Below are 17,244 nucleotides of genomic sequence, written 5' to 3' on the forward strand. Positions count from 1 at the left end.
GCCCTGCTCAGAGATGTGCATTAGTCTCTGCTGTGGCATGAGCTCGATAGACTGCTTTCTGTCTGTTTCTATACTTCTTCCAGTGAACAAACTGCTAACGTTAATGTGCCTCTGAAAAGAATTAGCAGTTAAGCGATTGGCTCTTAAGATTTGTTAGAGAGCTTTTCTGAGGTGTAGAGAAGAAGCTTTTGTGGCCTCTTACACAAGCTGTGCAGGACTCCAGTTTATATTACACTCCCCAGCTGCCTTCCTTCTATCATAGCTGGCTGAAATTGGCTTACTAGTACAGAGAGGCTTCCTAGCATGGGTTATTTTAGAGGAAGCGTGCATGCATTTGTATGGTAAAGAATCATAGCATCATAAGGTTGGAAAAGACCACTAAGATTATCTATTCCAACTTCCAGCCCATCACCCATGCTCACTAAACCATGTCCCTCAGTGCCACATCTACATGGTTCTTGAAAATCTAGGGGACGGTGGCTATGTAGGGTAAGAACTCATTGCTGTTGAAGAATGACTGAACAATATCTGCATGTGTGGCAGTCTGGCTGAGCTTAATGAGCATACTGGTAAACAGGCTTTAACAGGTCATTGAGCATTGACTGGTTTGAGTTGTGCTGAGCAGTGCCATCATTACAGTCATATAGGATATGATTAGCCTTTAAAAATAGAGGTTTGTCCTTATTTTGTCAATTTAAATTGCTCCTTTTCCTTCTACATTTAATTCTTGAATGATTGACGTTGAAGAACAGTTTCATGAGATTTGCAGCTATAATTTTTTCTTGGATTATAGCACAATCTTTTACTTGCGAAATGATAAGTTTGTGGGTTGATAAGTATCCAAATTATACATGCCTTTATTTTGGCTTCATGCTGTAGGGAGAAGTCTTGGAGTGTCAGCACTAAGTTTAGGAAAGTACTGCTTTTAAAATTACAAGGTTTTTCTCTCTAGCTTTTGATAACCTTCATATGCACTGCTGCATTGCTTAGATTGTTTTTCCTAAGCAGCTTGCAGTTGACTAAGTCTTAAGTTTTAGCAACAATATCTTGATGTGGTGATTTCTCTGACTGCTGAGATGGGATGGGTGCTCAATACTGATAATAAATATGCAATTTTAATACATGCAGAAAATCAGAGTACTATATTTGCACTGAATGAACTGTGTATAATGATGAACGTGTATATTACTAAAATTATGAGAGGTGAGAGATTGGTATGTTGGAATAAAAATGATGTATTTTAGTCTGGCAACATGTCTTAATTTCTTGACAGTTTTTTTTTCTCCTTGTGTATTGCCAGGACTTGAAACATATGCTAGATTCCAAAGACGTGTTTTCTTTCTTTGTGAAATTTTGGATGCAGGCTTCTGGTTAAATAGTGTGTGTTATTGTGGGGGGGGAAAAGTTGCATCACCATGAGTCTTAGAGTTGATGACATGTCGTAATAGCAGATATAAATGATTTATATAATCTGATCTTTCTTATAACAAAAGCTGATGCTGGCAGAGTGGTGTCTTGTAACTCAATATTATAGCTAAATAATCTCTTTGAAAGAAGTTCTTAAGCAATGTGAATCACAGTTTTGGAGAAATTTTCATCTATAACTTTTAACACCAAGAAATTTTTTTTGTATTTTTACTGTATTTCTTCATGTTGTGTTGCTGATAACTCATTATAAAGTTGAGTATCGTCATTGCTGTTGCTTTTATATGATGTTACAGTATATTATTTTAACAGCTACCAGTAACATTAATGCAACATTAATGCTGACAGAACAGTTTTTGCGAATCTGTATTTAATACAGTAATCCTTGAAGAGCCAAGTTGCCTATTGGTGTCAGTTACTGCAAAATCACTGTGGATTTTTTTCTAAATGTAGAGTGCACAGTGCATATATACGCTATGTGAACACTTCATGTTCTGCATGGGAACAGTACAGCTATATTTAGCTGCAAAGTTTAGGCTTCTCAGCCACAGAAGGCAGATGATGTAATACAAAATTAATCTGTTTAAAAGCAGATGATTGAGATAAATGTACAGTCCCAAAGAATACATATTTTTTTATATTTCACTTATTGGAAGTCTGGTACATTTGGGTTTTAAAATATTATAAATTGTTTGTTTATTTTGTAAAATTCAGATAGGACAGCTCTAAGTGTAGATTGTTTTGCATAGATGCGTTTAGCCCAGCACCTGCTGGTAACCAAGGCCCTCCTCCAATGATGGGTATGAATATGAACAACAGAGGAACTTTGCCTGGCCCTGCAATGGGTCCTGGTCCTTCCATGGGACCAGAAGGAGCTGCAAATATGGGAACACCAATGATGCCAGATAATGGAACAGTGGTAATGTATCACAAATTTAATTACTTTGAATAGCTGTCATGTCTCATGACACGTTTTTATTACCAAAGATATTTTCACACTGAATAAGACCACGTTAAAAGTTTTGACTTTGTTAAAAGTAATTGATAGACTTGTTCACTGAAATACATTGCAGAAGGAAAATATTTAGTATTAAAATAGAATTAGGAAAATTCCTCTTTCTTCAGGTGAGGAGGAAATTGTTTGATTAGTAAGCAGTAAAATCGAGGTTAGATTGCACAGTATTTGTGGTAGAACTTAGTGTGCATAACCTGCCCTCAAAAAGCATGATAAAGGGAAATTAGATGTGAAGATGCATCCATATACCTGAGTAATCTGTAAAATTAGGCTTTTGCTGTGTTTTTTTTTTCTTTTATAAAACAAGATTGCATTACCAGCTTTTTTTTTTTTTAAATAAATCCTGGAAGCTGTGTATAGTGTGAAGATATCTTTGTGTAAGCTGCTCAATTTTTTAATGTGACCTTAGTATAGTATTTTCTACTTTCTTCCTAGTGGTGTTGAAAGCATAAGTTTGACAGTAATCACTTGGAAAATCAGTACGCCAACAGCTGTTAGGCATAACTGTCAGGTCAGTGCAGGAAAGTAGGATTGAGCAGTTGCTGAAGATGCTATGAGTGTAGGACAGGCATCCGGATTTCTTTTATCAAGAGCAGATATGCCATTGGGCTGCAATTAGAGCACTAGCTATTTTTGCTCTTGTCTTGTAGCCAGTCACTTTTCCTAGCTGTAATGTCTTATGTAGAGAAACAACCGTGTCATTTTAGATCTCACATTTAAGTATTTTTCTGTAAATGGAGACTTGAGATGTTCTAGTGGGGATGTGTTATAAAGAAGAATGAAGTACAGCAGTGATTCCTTTATAATTTCATTGGAACACTGAAGCATTTGGTGACTGTAGTTTATGTATGCCTTCTAAACGGTATCAGTCTGTGACTAAGGTATCCGTATAATGAAGTTGTGACAAAATCCTTTGTTCCTTAAGGGAAAATGATAATTTGCATACAAAATGTATGATAAGTCTGTTCTTCCCCAGTGAGAGGAGTTGGCTGTGCTTCATATCATATGATGGGCTCGTTTTAGCAGTTCCATAACTTCTCACAGGGATGGGGGACAGGTTGCATTCTTCAAAGAATACTATTGGCAGAGATGCTTTTACTGGAAACTCCTGTGTTACTGAGCAGTCACCTCTGGAACATTATTTTGTGGTCATATAGATGCTGAAAAGAGGTGTGAGGGGAAAAAATCTGGAGTTACAAATCATGTTATCTATCTGAAATTGTTGTTTTTCTACAAGGTCATTCCAGTTATGAAAATGAAGGGAAGGGCATTTATAGGCTTTACAAAATATAGACTAAATATGAAGCAGTTAGTTTTCATTTTCTTCTGCGTGTTACTGAAGGACAAATGAGATGCCCTTTCATTTTGGACTGTAAGGGCTTTTAGTCTGGGTGACAGATGCCTGCAGCAGGGTATGTCCTTCTGTTGGCACTGGAAAGACGCTTCAGAGATTGTCTGAGCTCTGTCCCCTGAGGCGCTGTGAGAGTTGTTTTCCATTTCTCTGGAGAGAAACAGAGAATACGATTTATAGACCAGAAGTGTAATTTTCATTTTTAAATTTGACTTTGAATTTTGTTAAGTAGAATTTTTTTCTTGTTCTACTGCCATCCTTAAAATATCTTTGAACATAATGATTATAAATAGCTTTTTCCCTTATACTTTATTGTAGGTAGGTAATTAGTGTAGTTTTCTCTTTAGCTGGTTTGAGTTCTCCTTGTTAGAAAGAGTTGTTTTTGTCCAACAATGAAATGGTAAATATGACCATGAGTATGTGATAAGTATGTGTTGAATTTCATAACTGTTGCTACCAAGCTGTATTCATTTAAGATACTTTTCTAAACAAATTCCAAATAGTGCTGTAGATTTTAGGCTAATTTGGGACTTTAGCAGATCTTTATGCAGCTGTTGAAATAATTTTTGATGAGCTTTTAAGTAATGCATATATATATATGCACAACCATGATCTAAGTTATGTAAGATTTCTTTAATATAGATACCAATCCGTGTTTATCATTTAAGTGCCTTTGGAACTCTTGAGCCCTACTGTTACTACTGCAGTTAGACTTTCGGAAGAATTATTCTGTTTCAGGCATATAAATAGATGGTAGTTATTAAAGCTCTTTTTGAGCTCTCATTCCCGGGCTGTTGTGTGGCTCTCTGTTCAGAGGAATTTCTTCTGAAAGTGTAACTGTCCTCAGTGGCTGAAGAGTTATTTCAAAATCTGTTTGTACCATACATCTATGCATTTAATGGTTTGTCTTATGCTGAGGTAATGTTTTGTACTTCATTATGTAGAATTCTGTTTTTAAACACTTAAATGGTGAACTATAAGTATTTAGATGCATGTTTTCTGTTTCAAGCCTTTATTGCTATAGCCGAATAAACCTAAGTACGTGTATCTGTTGGATAAGGAGCTAAGGAACACATGCAACATTAACTGGATTTTCATCTTTTATTCATATTTCAGATGATACTTTATTTTTGAATGAAGCATAGTCTATGCATTTTATAACTAGTGTATCTGATTTGGGCTTTAAAAGTCCATTTAAAGATTACTAAGGTTTATTATGAAAGGCTAACTCCAGGTCATGTGGACTGAAACTACAAATAGGTGGATGTGTAAATTCTAAGATTGTTTCACTATTAGAAGAATGAAACTGTAGTCTCTAGAAATAAATAAATTTAAAAAAAAAGTTGAACTTTTTCTAGTTTAACAATGTTTATATGCTTAACTTCTTTGATAGAGAAGTACTGTGATTAGTGTATAAGGCAAAAGAAGACTAGGGTATAAAATTACTGTTCACTCCCTTCTGTTACATAGAATATATTACTGCTTTGTGTTGAGCACCGGAGTTGGTCTTAATTAAAAACTTAAGAATTTACAAAGTCAGAGCATAACATTAGCAGTCTCTGATTTCCACATCCTTTTTGATAATAACTAATTGAATTGCTCCTTTCTTCCCTCTATGTGTGATCCTGATTCTGCTGGACTATCTGCTGAACTTCCTGACAACATCACTTGTGTAACTTACATCACTTTTGTTTAACTTACATTTGGCATGTTCCAAATGGACTTGTTTTAGCATAATGAGAGATTCCCTCAAGGAGGTCCATCACAGATGGGCTCACCTCTGGTTAGTAGAACGGGCTCCGAAACTCCTCAGCCGCCCATGAGTGGTGTAGGTACCGTGAGTGGTGGACCTGGTGGCTTTGGTAGAGGAAACCCAGGGGGCAACTTTGAAGGACCTAACAAGCGTCGCAGATACTAAAACTTACTTCATTCCTTGCTGTTAAGAAATTCCAGTAAACATATACAGTGATATGCCTTTATAATTTTAGCTGTTATCTGGAAACGGTTTTATTGTTACTGTAGTCTTTAAAACAGTTTCTTTTGTAAAACTTTTTTGTATTCGGTCATAGGCTTTGTAGTATAGTGCAGAAATTATGCAGATCATTATGTAAGGCAATGTGTTTGTGACTAGCAAAATACAGTGTGTGACTATGCTGTAAAACATGCGGTTATCTGATGACAATAAAATATAAAATTCACTTGAAAGGATTTTGGGAATGTTATTACAAATACTGAGTGAGAATAATTTTATGCTTGGTTATAAGTGGCATCGTTTTCATTCTTCGTATGCAGTTTCTGCTTGTGTGTCGAAAATTCCGTTCGTAGTGAATCTGTTCAGCTTGAAGTGCATGTAGCAGTACATACTATGAACAATTTACATTGCAGCTGCTTAAGTTTGCTTCAACTTCTGAAGACCGTAAAGTTTTATACAAATTGTTCTTATGAGGATACTGTGTCTTTTTATCTCAGCTTCCCTCTGCAAACTTAGTCTGACAGTGTCTGTCCTTACAATCACTGGAAAAATTTGAGAGAAAAATAACCTCTGGAAAAGAAACCTGTATGTTTACTTTGTTCACAATGGAATGGATGAATTTATCTAAGAAACATTGTTGTGATGTGTTCTAATGATTGTTAAAGTATCCTGGCATTGCAAGGGAAGGAAGCATTTGTGCAAGCTTGTTTAAAGCCTTCTGATGTATGATGTATCACTGTAGGTATACATGAGTACTTACTTCTCCCAGTGGTTGACATGAAACAAATCTGTTATAACAATTAACTGTTAATTCAAAGACAAGTGTTCTCTGCTGAAATGATTGTTCACTCATAGGTAGAGCATTCATATGCTTCTAGAAGGACTGCACATTAGTATATGATTCTATGATTCTTGACGTGGTTTTACTGAACAATGAATTTGGAAAACACTCATTTTCAACATTTCAGGCTAGCTTTGCTGATCAGGTCTTAAGATGGAACTAATGATAAAACTGCTAGGAAGCTTATATTCAAACTTCATCAGTCGTGGAAGGTGATGGAAAAGGCCTATTGGTTCTATTCCCATAATGGCAAGAAAGCTGGGATGTTTTTTGGTTATACTACTTTTTTTTTCCTGTGAAAGTATTAGTGTTCTGTTTTTATCTGTTCGCTTCATGTTTTCACAAGTAGAAAAGATGAATATTATTTGCATGAGTAGTGGTATTAAATTGATTCAAAACTAATTTGAGGTAATGTTGTTCCCTAATAATATAAAGATGATATGTATGTAGCTCGAAGCATGAGATGCAAGCAGCAGAGAGCATGCATGTATTATGTTCTAATATAGCGGTGATGGTCTTGGTAAACTGTGAATAAATAGTAATGGGAAAGATGCATTACTGACATCTTGGAAGCACACTGTTTAAATTGTCAGTGTTGTATGGCCAAAGATAGAGATTGTTTTCATGGAATTTAAATATTACCATATTCTTTAGATACTCACTTGTGGCATTACTAAGCATTTTCCTCTCAATCATCTCTAATGTTGCCTTTTTTTCTGCTCTCATTTAGATGCATGCCACATCTTTATAGGTTGTATTGCAATAGTAAGATAGATTCAAATTCTGAAATACTGCTCCCTCCTTGATACATGTATCATATTATAGTGCTCATTCTTTACAAACAAACAAAAACCTTATAACCGATTTTACTAACTATACTGTTCCTAAAACTGAACGTTTGGGAAAACTGCTACTATTCATTAGGTGTGCACAAGTATTGGTAGCAAATGCTTAAGCTTTCTGCTTTCATGTTCTGCGTTCAGTTGAAAATACAGTTTACTAGTGTGTGTAAGTATTAGATTACTTACATCCTATCTCATTAGGCCTTGTTTTGAACATGATGTTTTTAATGGGGTTTGAGAAAGATAGTATTGGTCTGAGTTATTTGGTAATTCTAAACTGCAAAAACCCTAAAAGGGAACTTGGCTCAAATAAGGTAACCTGTACCATGTTTATGAGTTTTGTTCTGTTTTTTTTTTTTTTTTTCCAAAGAAGAAAACAGTCATTCAGAACTTTTAACCGACTCCTGTATATTTCAGGTGTGTGTAAACCACCATCCCTGTAGTGTCTGAACATGTTTCAGGAGCCCAGAAAGCATACCAAACCTGCAGAAGTGGTTTGTAATTTCTTAGCCAGCCACAGACTATTTTAAGTGCATGTACTTGTGCTGCATTTTTTTGTTTGCAAGCCAAGATAATTTGAAGATTACTGTAGATTTCAATTGATACTGGTGGTTTTCATTCTGTAGTTGAGAGCCATTGTCAGTGTAAAACTGTGGTCTGCTAGTGTAAAACTGCTGCATGCTAGTGAGTTTGTCTGCTGCCCTTATTGCAGAAAATCGTCTAATCCATGAACCAAGCCTTTAAGTTCAGAAAAATACTGAAATGCTGCATTTGGATGCATCTAATGATTTAATGAATCACACAGAATGGCCCAGGTTGGAAGGGAGGGACCTCAAGAAGCTCCAACCCCCCTGCCACATGCAGGGCCACCAACCTCCCCATTTAATACCAGACCAGGTTGCCCAGGGCCCCATCCAACCTGGCCTTGAACACCTCCAGGGACGGGGCATCCACAGCCTCTCTGGGCAGCCTGTTCCAGCACCTCACCACTCTCTCTGTAAAGAACTTCCCCCTGACATCCAACCTCAATCTTCCCTCCCTCAACTTAAAACCATTTCCCCCTGTCCTGCTGTTATCTACCCTTTCAAAGAGTTGATTCCCCTCCTGTTTGTAGGCTCCCTTAAGGTTCTGAAAGGCTGCAGTGAGGTTACCTCACAGCCTTCTTTTCTCCAGGCTGAACAAACCAGCTCCCTCAGCCTGTCTTCATAGGAGAGGTGCTCCAGTCCCCTGATCATCTTTGTGGCTCTCCTCTGGACCCTCTGGATTTAATGAATTCCATCTGTAGCTAATGACAGGCTCCCCTGTCTCTAAGATGAGTTTTCTAAGCATTATCTGGCCATAGAATCAACATGATTGTATACTGCTCAGCAGCAAAGACAGTGTTTTTCATTTTGCCATATGTGGTAGTGAATGTAGCTGTACAATGAGTATATAATTTCCTCAGGAATTACAGAATTAGAATTTTTTGCTAGAAGATAATGCCCATGCACTCAAAGCGATTCATTGAGATTAAAAGGAGTTAATCAGTTTTTCTGTGCAAAGATGTGCTTGGATTTTGAACTCCTTGGTATGTTAGACTGGAAAGAACAGTGAGGTCCTGACGGCTGTGATCTGTGACAGTGCGGATAAGCTTGGAAGATGTGTGAGACTGAGAAGATTGTTTCTTTTCTTTGTATTTGGATTCTTAGGTTATTTATAAATTCAGTGTAAAATGTGATTTGATTTCAGTACATGCAGGCAGTAAAGCTTTAATATTCCATATAAATAAAACCAAATAAAACCAAACAAAACCAATAATGCAATTCCTCATAGAACACTACTGTGTATTCTGTTTTTATTGGAACAAAATGGAGCACGTTTGGGAATAATGAAAATCACTCTTTGCTCGTTTATTAGCTTGTCATCCATGAGCTCCTGGTGTTTACAGTGTGACAGCAGTAGGTGGCTGCCCAGACTGGGGGGAAAAAAAATTATTCCTGGTTAAATGTTGACAAACATTCAGAGTTGTCTGACGTGGCTCAGTGCATTTTTCCTCTAAATATTATGTGGGCAATTGATTTAAAATATTTGAGGAACGCTTCTCTTGAATACTCTTTAGAAAATTGTTAGGAATTTTTTTGGTTTTGGTTTGGTTTTCTTTGCTGGTGGGTATGGGCATTCATTGCTGGGATGAAAGGAAAGCAATGAGAGCTACTGAAACACTGTGAGAAGCTGTTACTGCGGTTCAGCAGCATTTTCAAATGGTCCAGCTTGTTAATTGCATTTGCGTTTATTGCCATGGTCACTTGAAGAACAGCAAAAAAGTTGATTTGTTTATAGCTCTTCATTCCAGTGTGCTCATTACGTAGAGCACTTGGATACCTTGGGAAGCTCAGTGGTGTTTCATATACTTGAACTGCATTTATTTTGTAAGAACATCATTAAAATTGCTGTGAATTATCTAACTGTTCTTCATTGTGCGCTCCTGTATTCTACGCAGTCGAACCTAAAGGCACAGTAGAGTGAGGACCTTCATGAGGACGGGGGTTGTAACAAATGGCAAGGACACAGTGAGAAACTAAATACTGCATGGACTTAATTTTAACCGTTATCTAATAGAAGTTTATAGCACAGACTCGTTGAGTGGTGTTCTGATCTGAAGTATATTCTCATATTTTCAAATTTATACCTAGTTAATTTTCCCTTTGTTTTTTTCTTTATTACTTTAAAAACAGAACAGTAATTGGTGGTTCTTTTAATAAAGGAACTACATTAAAGATGTACAAAGTTCTAGGAAGTGCTGATTATTAACCTGTTACAATCTTCCTGTAGACAATTGCTCAGTAATGCTCAAGTAACTGACCTGAGGGACATTCTCGTGTTATTAAAAAAAAAATAAAATAAAATAAATCCACACAGCAACATCACGTGTTTTTGGTTTAGATATTCAGCAAAGAAATAGTGTGCTCTGATGCTGTGAGGCTCAATTTGTTTATTTTTTAAGTTGTGAGAACTAGTTTATTGGCATATATCTTAATAAACATATTTTAACAAGTTACATGATAATTCCTTCTCATTTAAGATGACAGGTATTAATATACAGCAAGAGAGATGTTGAAATAGAAGGGTTGGCCAAATGGTGACTGATGAAGTCACTTTACATTGAGCTGTAGGTGTGAGTGGATTCCGAGTTCCATTCCTGAGGTTTGGATGGTGCATTGCCATGCATCTTCTGACACAGTCTGCAGCTGTGATGCCTGTTAGCTCATGCCTCACACTGAGACTGTGGGACTTGAGAGAGCATTTGAAATAAGTGTTATTTCATTGTGTTCTTTGGGGTTTGGTGCTTTCTTTGGTGCATAGGCTTCTGGCACAGTGTGGTATCACTCCAACTTCCAGATGTGTCAGTAGTGAGGAGGCAATGAGTGTGGCCCTCAAAAATCAGGAGCTGGACATTGGTCTGTGAAATTATTGGTTTATATGAGACTGGACCATCCCCAGAGCGTTTGTTCTCATTAAAATCAATTTGATGAAGCGTGAGAACTTAATAGCAGGAGCGATTAAGAACATGTAATGCTGAGTCATACGTAGTTTTTCCCATAGAACTGGCAGTTTGTTGCCTTTTGGAATGTGCTGTAAAATAGACATAGGTCGTCTCCTGCTTTGTCCTTCCTCTGCTGTGAAGAAATCTGTTGTGTTGTTTGTTTGTTTCCCGAAGAACATTTTGAAAATTGTAGTTAAAGGCATTTCAGGTTTGTTTTGTTTTCATAGTCATCTGCAAAATACTGAAATTTATTAAAAAAAAAAAAAAAGTTATCTGTCTAAATGTAATTGTAGGATCAACAAAATAAACTGTTAATTGTTTGTGAAAACAATGTTCTTGGTTTTTAAAGCATGTGAAAGCCAGCCTTGTGTGTGCTCATTCTCAGTGGGATAGATTTAATGGGTCTTTTCCATCTTGAACTTCCTTAAACTGTGTTTAATGTAATTGAAGTTTGGTATTTATTTGAATGACCATCCTGATTTCTAAAACTGGTAACAGGTGGGTGTCTTCAGAAAAGTAATTAAGGGCAGGTCATTGAAGGAAACATTTGGGACAGTTTTAAGTTTAACGATGAATAGAGGTTATGTAAGTGAATAGAGGTAAAATCATTTGTAAAGCTTTTCACAGTTTTTATATACAAACCACAGTATCAGAAAAACAGCTCTGTATATGTGAGTAAACACTTACTGATTTGTGTGTGATGCCTGAAATAGGAGACAAAATGCTCACAGTAAGGTATGAGATTCGAAAGGAATTTAGCTGTGTTATTGCATACAAGTGTTGGTAAGATTTATTGCTTTGTGTCAGAAATCAGTTTGTCTACAGCTCTGTTTGTAGTTTCACTGGCGTGCTTTTATGTCTCCTCTTTAGAGTAAAGCATAGCTGTATAATATGATGGAATTGACATGCTAAATGTATGTGGGGCTTGGAAGAAGCGCAGTCAGAATAAAGATGTCGTTCTTGCCATTGGTTTCTCAGTTTAAAAAAAATCACGCAAATTTGAACAGGAGTAAATGTGAAGTCTTGTATGTAAATGGAAAATGGGGTGGGGGAATAAAGAAACGTTAAAAACGGGAGAATTGTGGTTTAATTCTATGTCTACATAAGATGTACAAAAGTAACGTGAATCCTTTTTTTCTGTGAAACCCACAAACTCATTTTTAACAGGAAAGACAGAAATTTCTTGGATTTTTTAAACTAGGAGCTAAGTCTTCTACCAATGAAAATCGTAACTGGAATGAACAGACAATTGGGTTCTTTTTAATATTCGTGAGTTGTAGGAAGGTCGTAGCAATTGGATACATTTCTTCTTTAGAAGAACTTCTGTAGGACGTGAATTTTGTGGCTGGTTACAGCAGCTAGATACAATGTACAAGCCTCGCATTTCTCTCTTCTCCGACCAGTGGAAATCCAAACTTAAGCTTGTGTATCATTGCCAGATAAGCAGCAAGCAGAAAGTATGAAGGAAAGTAAAATAGTATTTACTGTGAAATGTGGAACAGGGCAAGGATATTTTCATTAGATTCTTTTGCTTTTATTTCACTGTAATCATTTATTTATGTGGAAGAGAAAGTAATTTTATTCTCAGTGAATACTTGAAAAGGAGAAAACCAAATGGTTTTCCCTCTTCAGATGACCATATATACTTAAGCAAGTGGAAAGAGGAAATGTGATAAATTTTGAAGGATGCAGAAAGCACAGACATAATTTTTGCAGCTGGTTGCTCTTGGTGTCACTGACATTCTACTATGCTTTTTTTTTTAAGCTCTATTATTATAGATTCTGCTTTGCCTTCATTATATACTGTAAAAGGATTTATTCTGCCATGCTGTTGCTAAGCTTAAAATATTTGATCTGGCATAAAATCACAGAAAGAGCATGCACAGTTACTGTGATGTTGGAGAACACAATTACTCTGAACTCAGAACTGAAGTCTTTTTTTTTTTTTAATCTTTTAAGCTGCTTACAGATGTTTTAAATGTTTGTATGAGAAATCTTGAACATATTTGAAGTCTTTATGTACATATAAAAAGAATAAACACAGTGCCTGCAGACAGGAAGAGCCTTTTGCTACTTGCCTGCTTTGTGCCACCCTTACATCTCTGCCCATGCTCACTGCTCTGAGCAGGGTAAGGGAGCCTCATAATGTTACTGGTTGTGCTCATTACATGGTGAAGGAAGGGAGAACAGTGGGAGGGCAGTGAGACAGGGCGATAGGACTGTGCGCTTGGGTTAGTTTGCCCTGTATCTACATACTGCAAAGAGAATGTGATTTTATGTATGTTCTCATCAAGTGAAACTGCCTATCTGTTCAGTACTTCAGTACTGTGGTACTTTGAGCAATAACTCAGCTTAGAAACAGATGAGAAATGTATTTCAAGGCTCAGATCTCTGAATAATGTGGTTCCATTTTGCATTGTTAAATACTTGATCTAGGAGGGCAGCTATTCAGAATAATGAGGAATTGGTTTATGCTAAAATGTTGGGCCAAAGTCTATACAAGCTTAGCCTGTCCACTTTCTATGGTTGTATGCTAGTCAATAAAACATGGAAAATAGTGTTCTTCATGCTTTCTCCAAGAAAGATAATACATACAGTTGCTTTATGGAAGCAAACCTATTCATATGTATTTTTTTCTTTGAAGAAAACTTGAATTGCAGTTACAAAAATGGGAAATCTTGTCTTTAGAAAGCTGACGTTCTTCATTCTTTGATACAGTAGCACTGCATTGTTGCAGATATTCTTGTAAGCACTTCTAAGGGGTGGAGCATATGAAAGGTAAGCTGCATCTCCAGTTTTAAGCAACTTGAATCAAAACCTTTTCCAGAAAGCACAGAAGGAAAAGTACAGCAATGAAATGGTAGCTCCTCTTCTGTTCTGTTCCGGCGTGGAGCGTTGTGCTTCTGGGACTCACAGCACTGTGCTGGTTGTAGGTCCACATCTGAAATGTTGAGAACCAGAGCTGTACCAAATGATACAGAAGTTGCTTCTGAATTAGCATGTGACAAATGCAGTGATTACATTTCAACAGTGGAAAGGTCAGAATTTTGAAATAAAATCTATGGAGTAATTGTCATATGTTACATGACTGGTCTGTAAGTGAAAATTGTCAACTTGGCAGTTGAAATTAGAGCTGCTTCGTATATGTGCTGGTTGATTGTTGTCATGTTATGCTTTGTTCATAGTTTTTGCAATACAGCTTAATGCATGTTCAGTTTTGTTAATTCTTGCATCACACTTGTGTACAATCTCACTTTGTATTACAGTGCTGAATGCAAAAATGCAGGAGGTGGGAACTAGAGCGTTTGTTTACTCCTGTGTAACTGTTGTTTAGAAGTGTTTTTCTTTGCTAAGCTTGCTTTATTTTGTGTTCACTTTGCTTGTTCTGTGCAAAATACGCTTTTCCTGTTGCATGTGGGGAAAAAGTATCAAGTCATTTTAAGTGTGTTTATTAGGAGAGTGAGCTGGAATTCTGAGGGTGCTTCTTACTGTTTTTAAAATGAAAGCTTAGAATAAAATCATTTGGAATACTTTTCTGCATGTCTACACGTGATTTTTTTTCCTGCTTAGGGACTATTTCAGTATTAATGTTAATAATAAGAGGGCTGAATTTGCATATACCTGTTTTCAATCACAAGCACGCGTGCAAGACAGTAATGGAATCACGAATGACTTGATGTTTGCTCCGAACAGTGCTGTAACTCCTTGACTTATACTAAATGTAACAAAAATAATTCTATCATTTTTAAATTGAAACATCAAAAAATTGTACTTGCGAGTACAGTTGTCCACTGTGGGAAAAACAGTACAAACTTGTGGAGGAATTATCTTATTTGAGTTGTGTTTTGTTACTGGCCTGCATTTTTCCTCTTTGCACAGAACTGTTTGTTATAAAGACTTAAGAAAAATAACGTTTATCTGATTTTATTTTCTCTCAGTCATTAGGATTAACTCGCTGTAGTGGCATCTGGAAAATAGAATTGGTTGGATTAGGCACATGTACCTGAGTGTAGGTGAAGCCATGTGGTATGATATCATAAATTATCATAAATAGGATAATAGAAATGATGGTAGTTACTGAAGAGTTCTGCTGTGTTTTACTTTTAGGTTGGACAAAAATTGGTCTTAAGCAGTAGTGTTCCTGTACCTTTGAAATAAAGCCACGTATCTTGTAGTTAACCATAGAAGTGAATTTTTTAGGTGTCTGATATCGCTGGGAAATGAACACTGATTAAACAACCGCTTACAGTGGTGGTGCTCCATCTGCACTTCTCCTTTATTGCTGTAGTCACAGAAGTGCTCACAGGTGTGAGCTCAAGTGCTCATCTGTCGGTGTTCTTACGGGAAAGTATGGGATTCTTTCAATGCGTGCTGCTTAATTATTGAGGCCTTAAACTGGGAAAACTCGTAATGCAGAGAATTCTTACTATTACTGTAAAAAAAAAAAAAGTGATCTTCAAAACTGCAGTGTCAAGGCAAGCTAATGGTTTGCTTTTCAAAGGGAGAAAACGTTTGTTTTTTTTTACTGGAGATTGTAAACGTTTGTGAAGTGTTAGAGCTCTGGGTTTTCCACTGGTCTGACACCAGGCATTAAGGAGCCCAAATCTTTGGTTACTTTTGGGAGAATTTTGTGGGTTTTTTTTTTTTTTTTTTTTTTTTTTCCCCTGCTGCAATCCACAGAGCACTGGAAGAAGAGATGTGTGGAGTGATGTAATATACAGACTTCAGCATCAAGCTGAACCATGCATCTTTGAAGGCTGTCACCAGCTTCCTTCACGTGTCCTTATCCATTACGTTTAGGACTTTGTTCCCTGTTCAGGTTTTATTTATTGTGAAAGGCTTAACTTTCCTGATGATGTGAGCTGTGTAAAACTATTTGGGTCCTACAATACTAAACTTGATAGAAATAGGTTAGAGTAAAAAGCATTGGCAAGTTACATGGCAAGTCATTACACCCCAAGTGTTTTATTGCTGTATCATGACCTGATGTATGGTTGAAAGGAGGTTTAACAACGCTTCCTGAGGAGAAAAACGTAGTTCTTCTAAATTTGTTTTGAAATCTCTCTGTCTAAATCAACACACAGAGTTAAGTGACAAAATGCAGGAGAACTTAAAAATAGATAGCTACCCTTCCTTGACTCCTTAGTGTGTGCAGATGGTGATATGGAGAAGTCAGAAGAGATGATTCCTCTGTCTGGATTTACACATGGAGGGAGATGGCAATGTGGAAAAGCACGATGATATCTTCTAGTTCCTTACATCTAAAATTCTGGAGGCCATCATAAAAGTAGAACCACCAAATATGATTCCTGATAATCTTCATCTGAATTTCTTGAATGTTATTTTAGAGTTCTACAACAAATGGAACTAGTTCCATGTAAATATGTAAATGAAGTACACACATTAATGGGCAGAATAAGTCCTTAAAACTCACGTTTCATGAAGACACAAAGACTGATGTCAGTGGCGAGTTGTTCACGTTTTCTCCTGACTTTTTGTCTATATGTCATGGTTTCATGGGCCGAACCATGACAGTATATAATGTAAAGGAGGAGAAATTGAAATTTATGAATGGAATATAAGGAAAGACTGCACATGCAAACCGAAATCATGCTGGAGGGGAAAAAAAAAATATGCAGAAATAGGTAAAACTTAATTTTCCACTTATTGTAGTAGGTAACTTCTGTCATGAGTTCTGATGAGTTCTTCAAAACACAGATGCAAGACCTGCGTTCTGCTGATTTGTCTTGGTTGTGACCAAACAACCAGAATGGGACTATCAGGATTTCCAGTTACGATTCACGTAATTATCTTGCCACAGTGACACATCTGAGGAATAGATAATTGAGGGCCAGTGCCTGAGGTGCTTTGTCAGCTGATTGGATATGAATGCTACTGCACAGCTGTTACTCTGCCAATCTGGTAGAGCCCTTGCGTACCTCAGCAGTTGCTTTACCCACCTCAGGTAATGAAGTTTCTTCATAGCTGTATGGATGCTTTTAAAACTTTTCTGCCTCTTTGGCTTAATGAATTTAATCTGCACAGTGGCAGCTGCTGCAGTTTAAGTGTTGAGAGTGATATGATCATGGAGTACTTTGCCCCAGCTGCAATCCATTTGGCTTTCACCTCTTCAGTCACTGCAGTTCACTTCCAAATAATGCTTTTTATGGATTACAGATGTGAGTTCTCAAGGAGGTGTGATACAAAGCTGTTACATTTGTACTGTCAACAGCATAAATTCCTACGGTAGCTTCAGACGCGCTAGAGTAAATGAA

General features: G+C 36.8%; 1 protein-coding gene across 6 annotated transcripts in view; it reads left to right on the forward strand.

The window, feature by feature from the left end:
* The window catches only part of PSPC1 (paraspeckle component 1), a 65,453-nt gene that overhangs the window by 32,495 nt on the left and 15,714 nt on the right, over positions 1-17,244 (forward strand). The window contains exons 8-9 of one of the 6 annotated variants that reach the window (XM_048935207.1): positions 2,175-2,344; positions 5,524-11,240. The exons of the other annotated variants lie outside the window; for them this stretch is intronic. Coding sequence (XP_048791164.1) covers positions 2,175-2,344; positions 5,524-5,709 — 356 coding nt within the window. The 3' untranslated portion in view covers positions 5,710-11,240. Of the gene's footprint in view, positions 1-2,174; positions 2,345-5,523; positions 11,241-17,244 lie in introns of those variants that run through there. 6 annotated transcript variants of the gene reach the window in all.

This window comes from Lagopus muta, chromosome 1 (genome assembly GCF_023343835.1).
Source record: "Lagopus muta isolate bLagMut1 chromosome 1, bLagMut1 primary, whole genome shotgun sequence".
NCBI lineage: Eukaryota > Metazoa > Chordata > Aves > Galliformes > Phasianidae > Lagopus > Lagopus muta.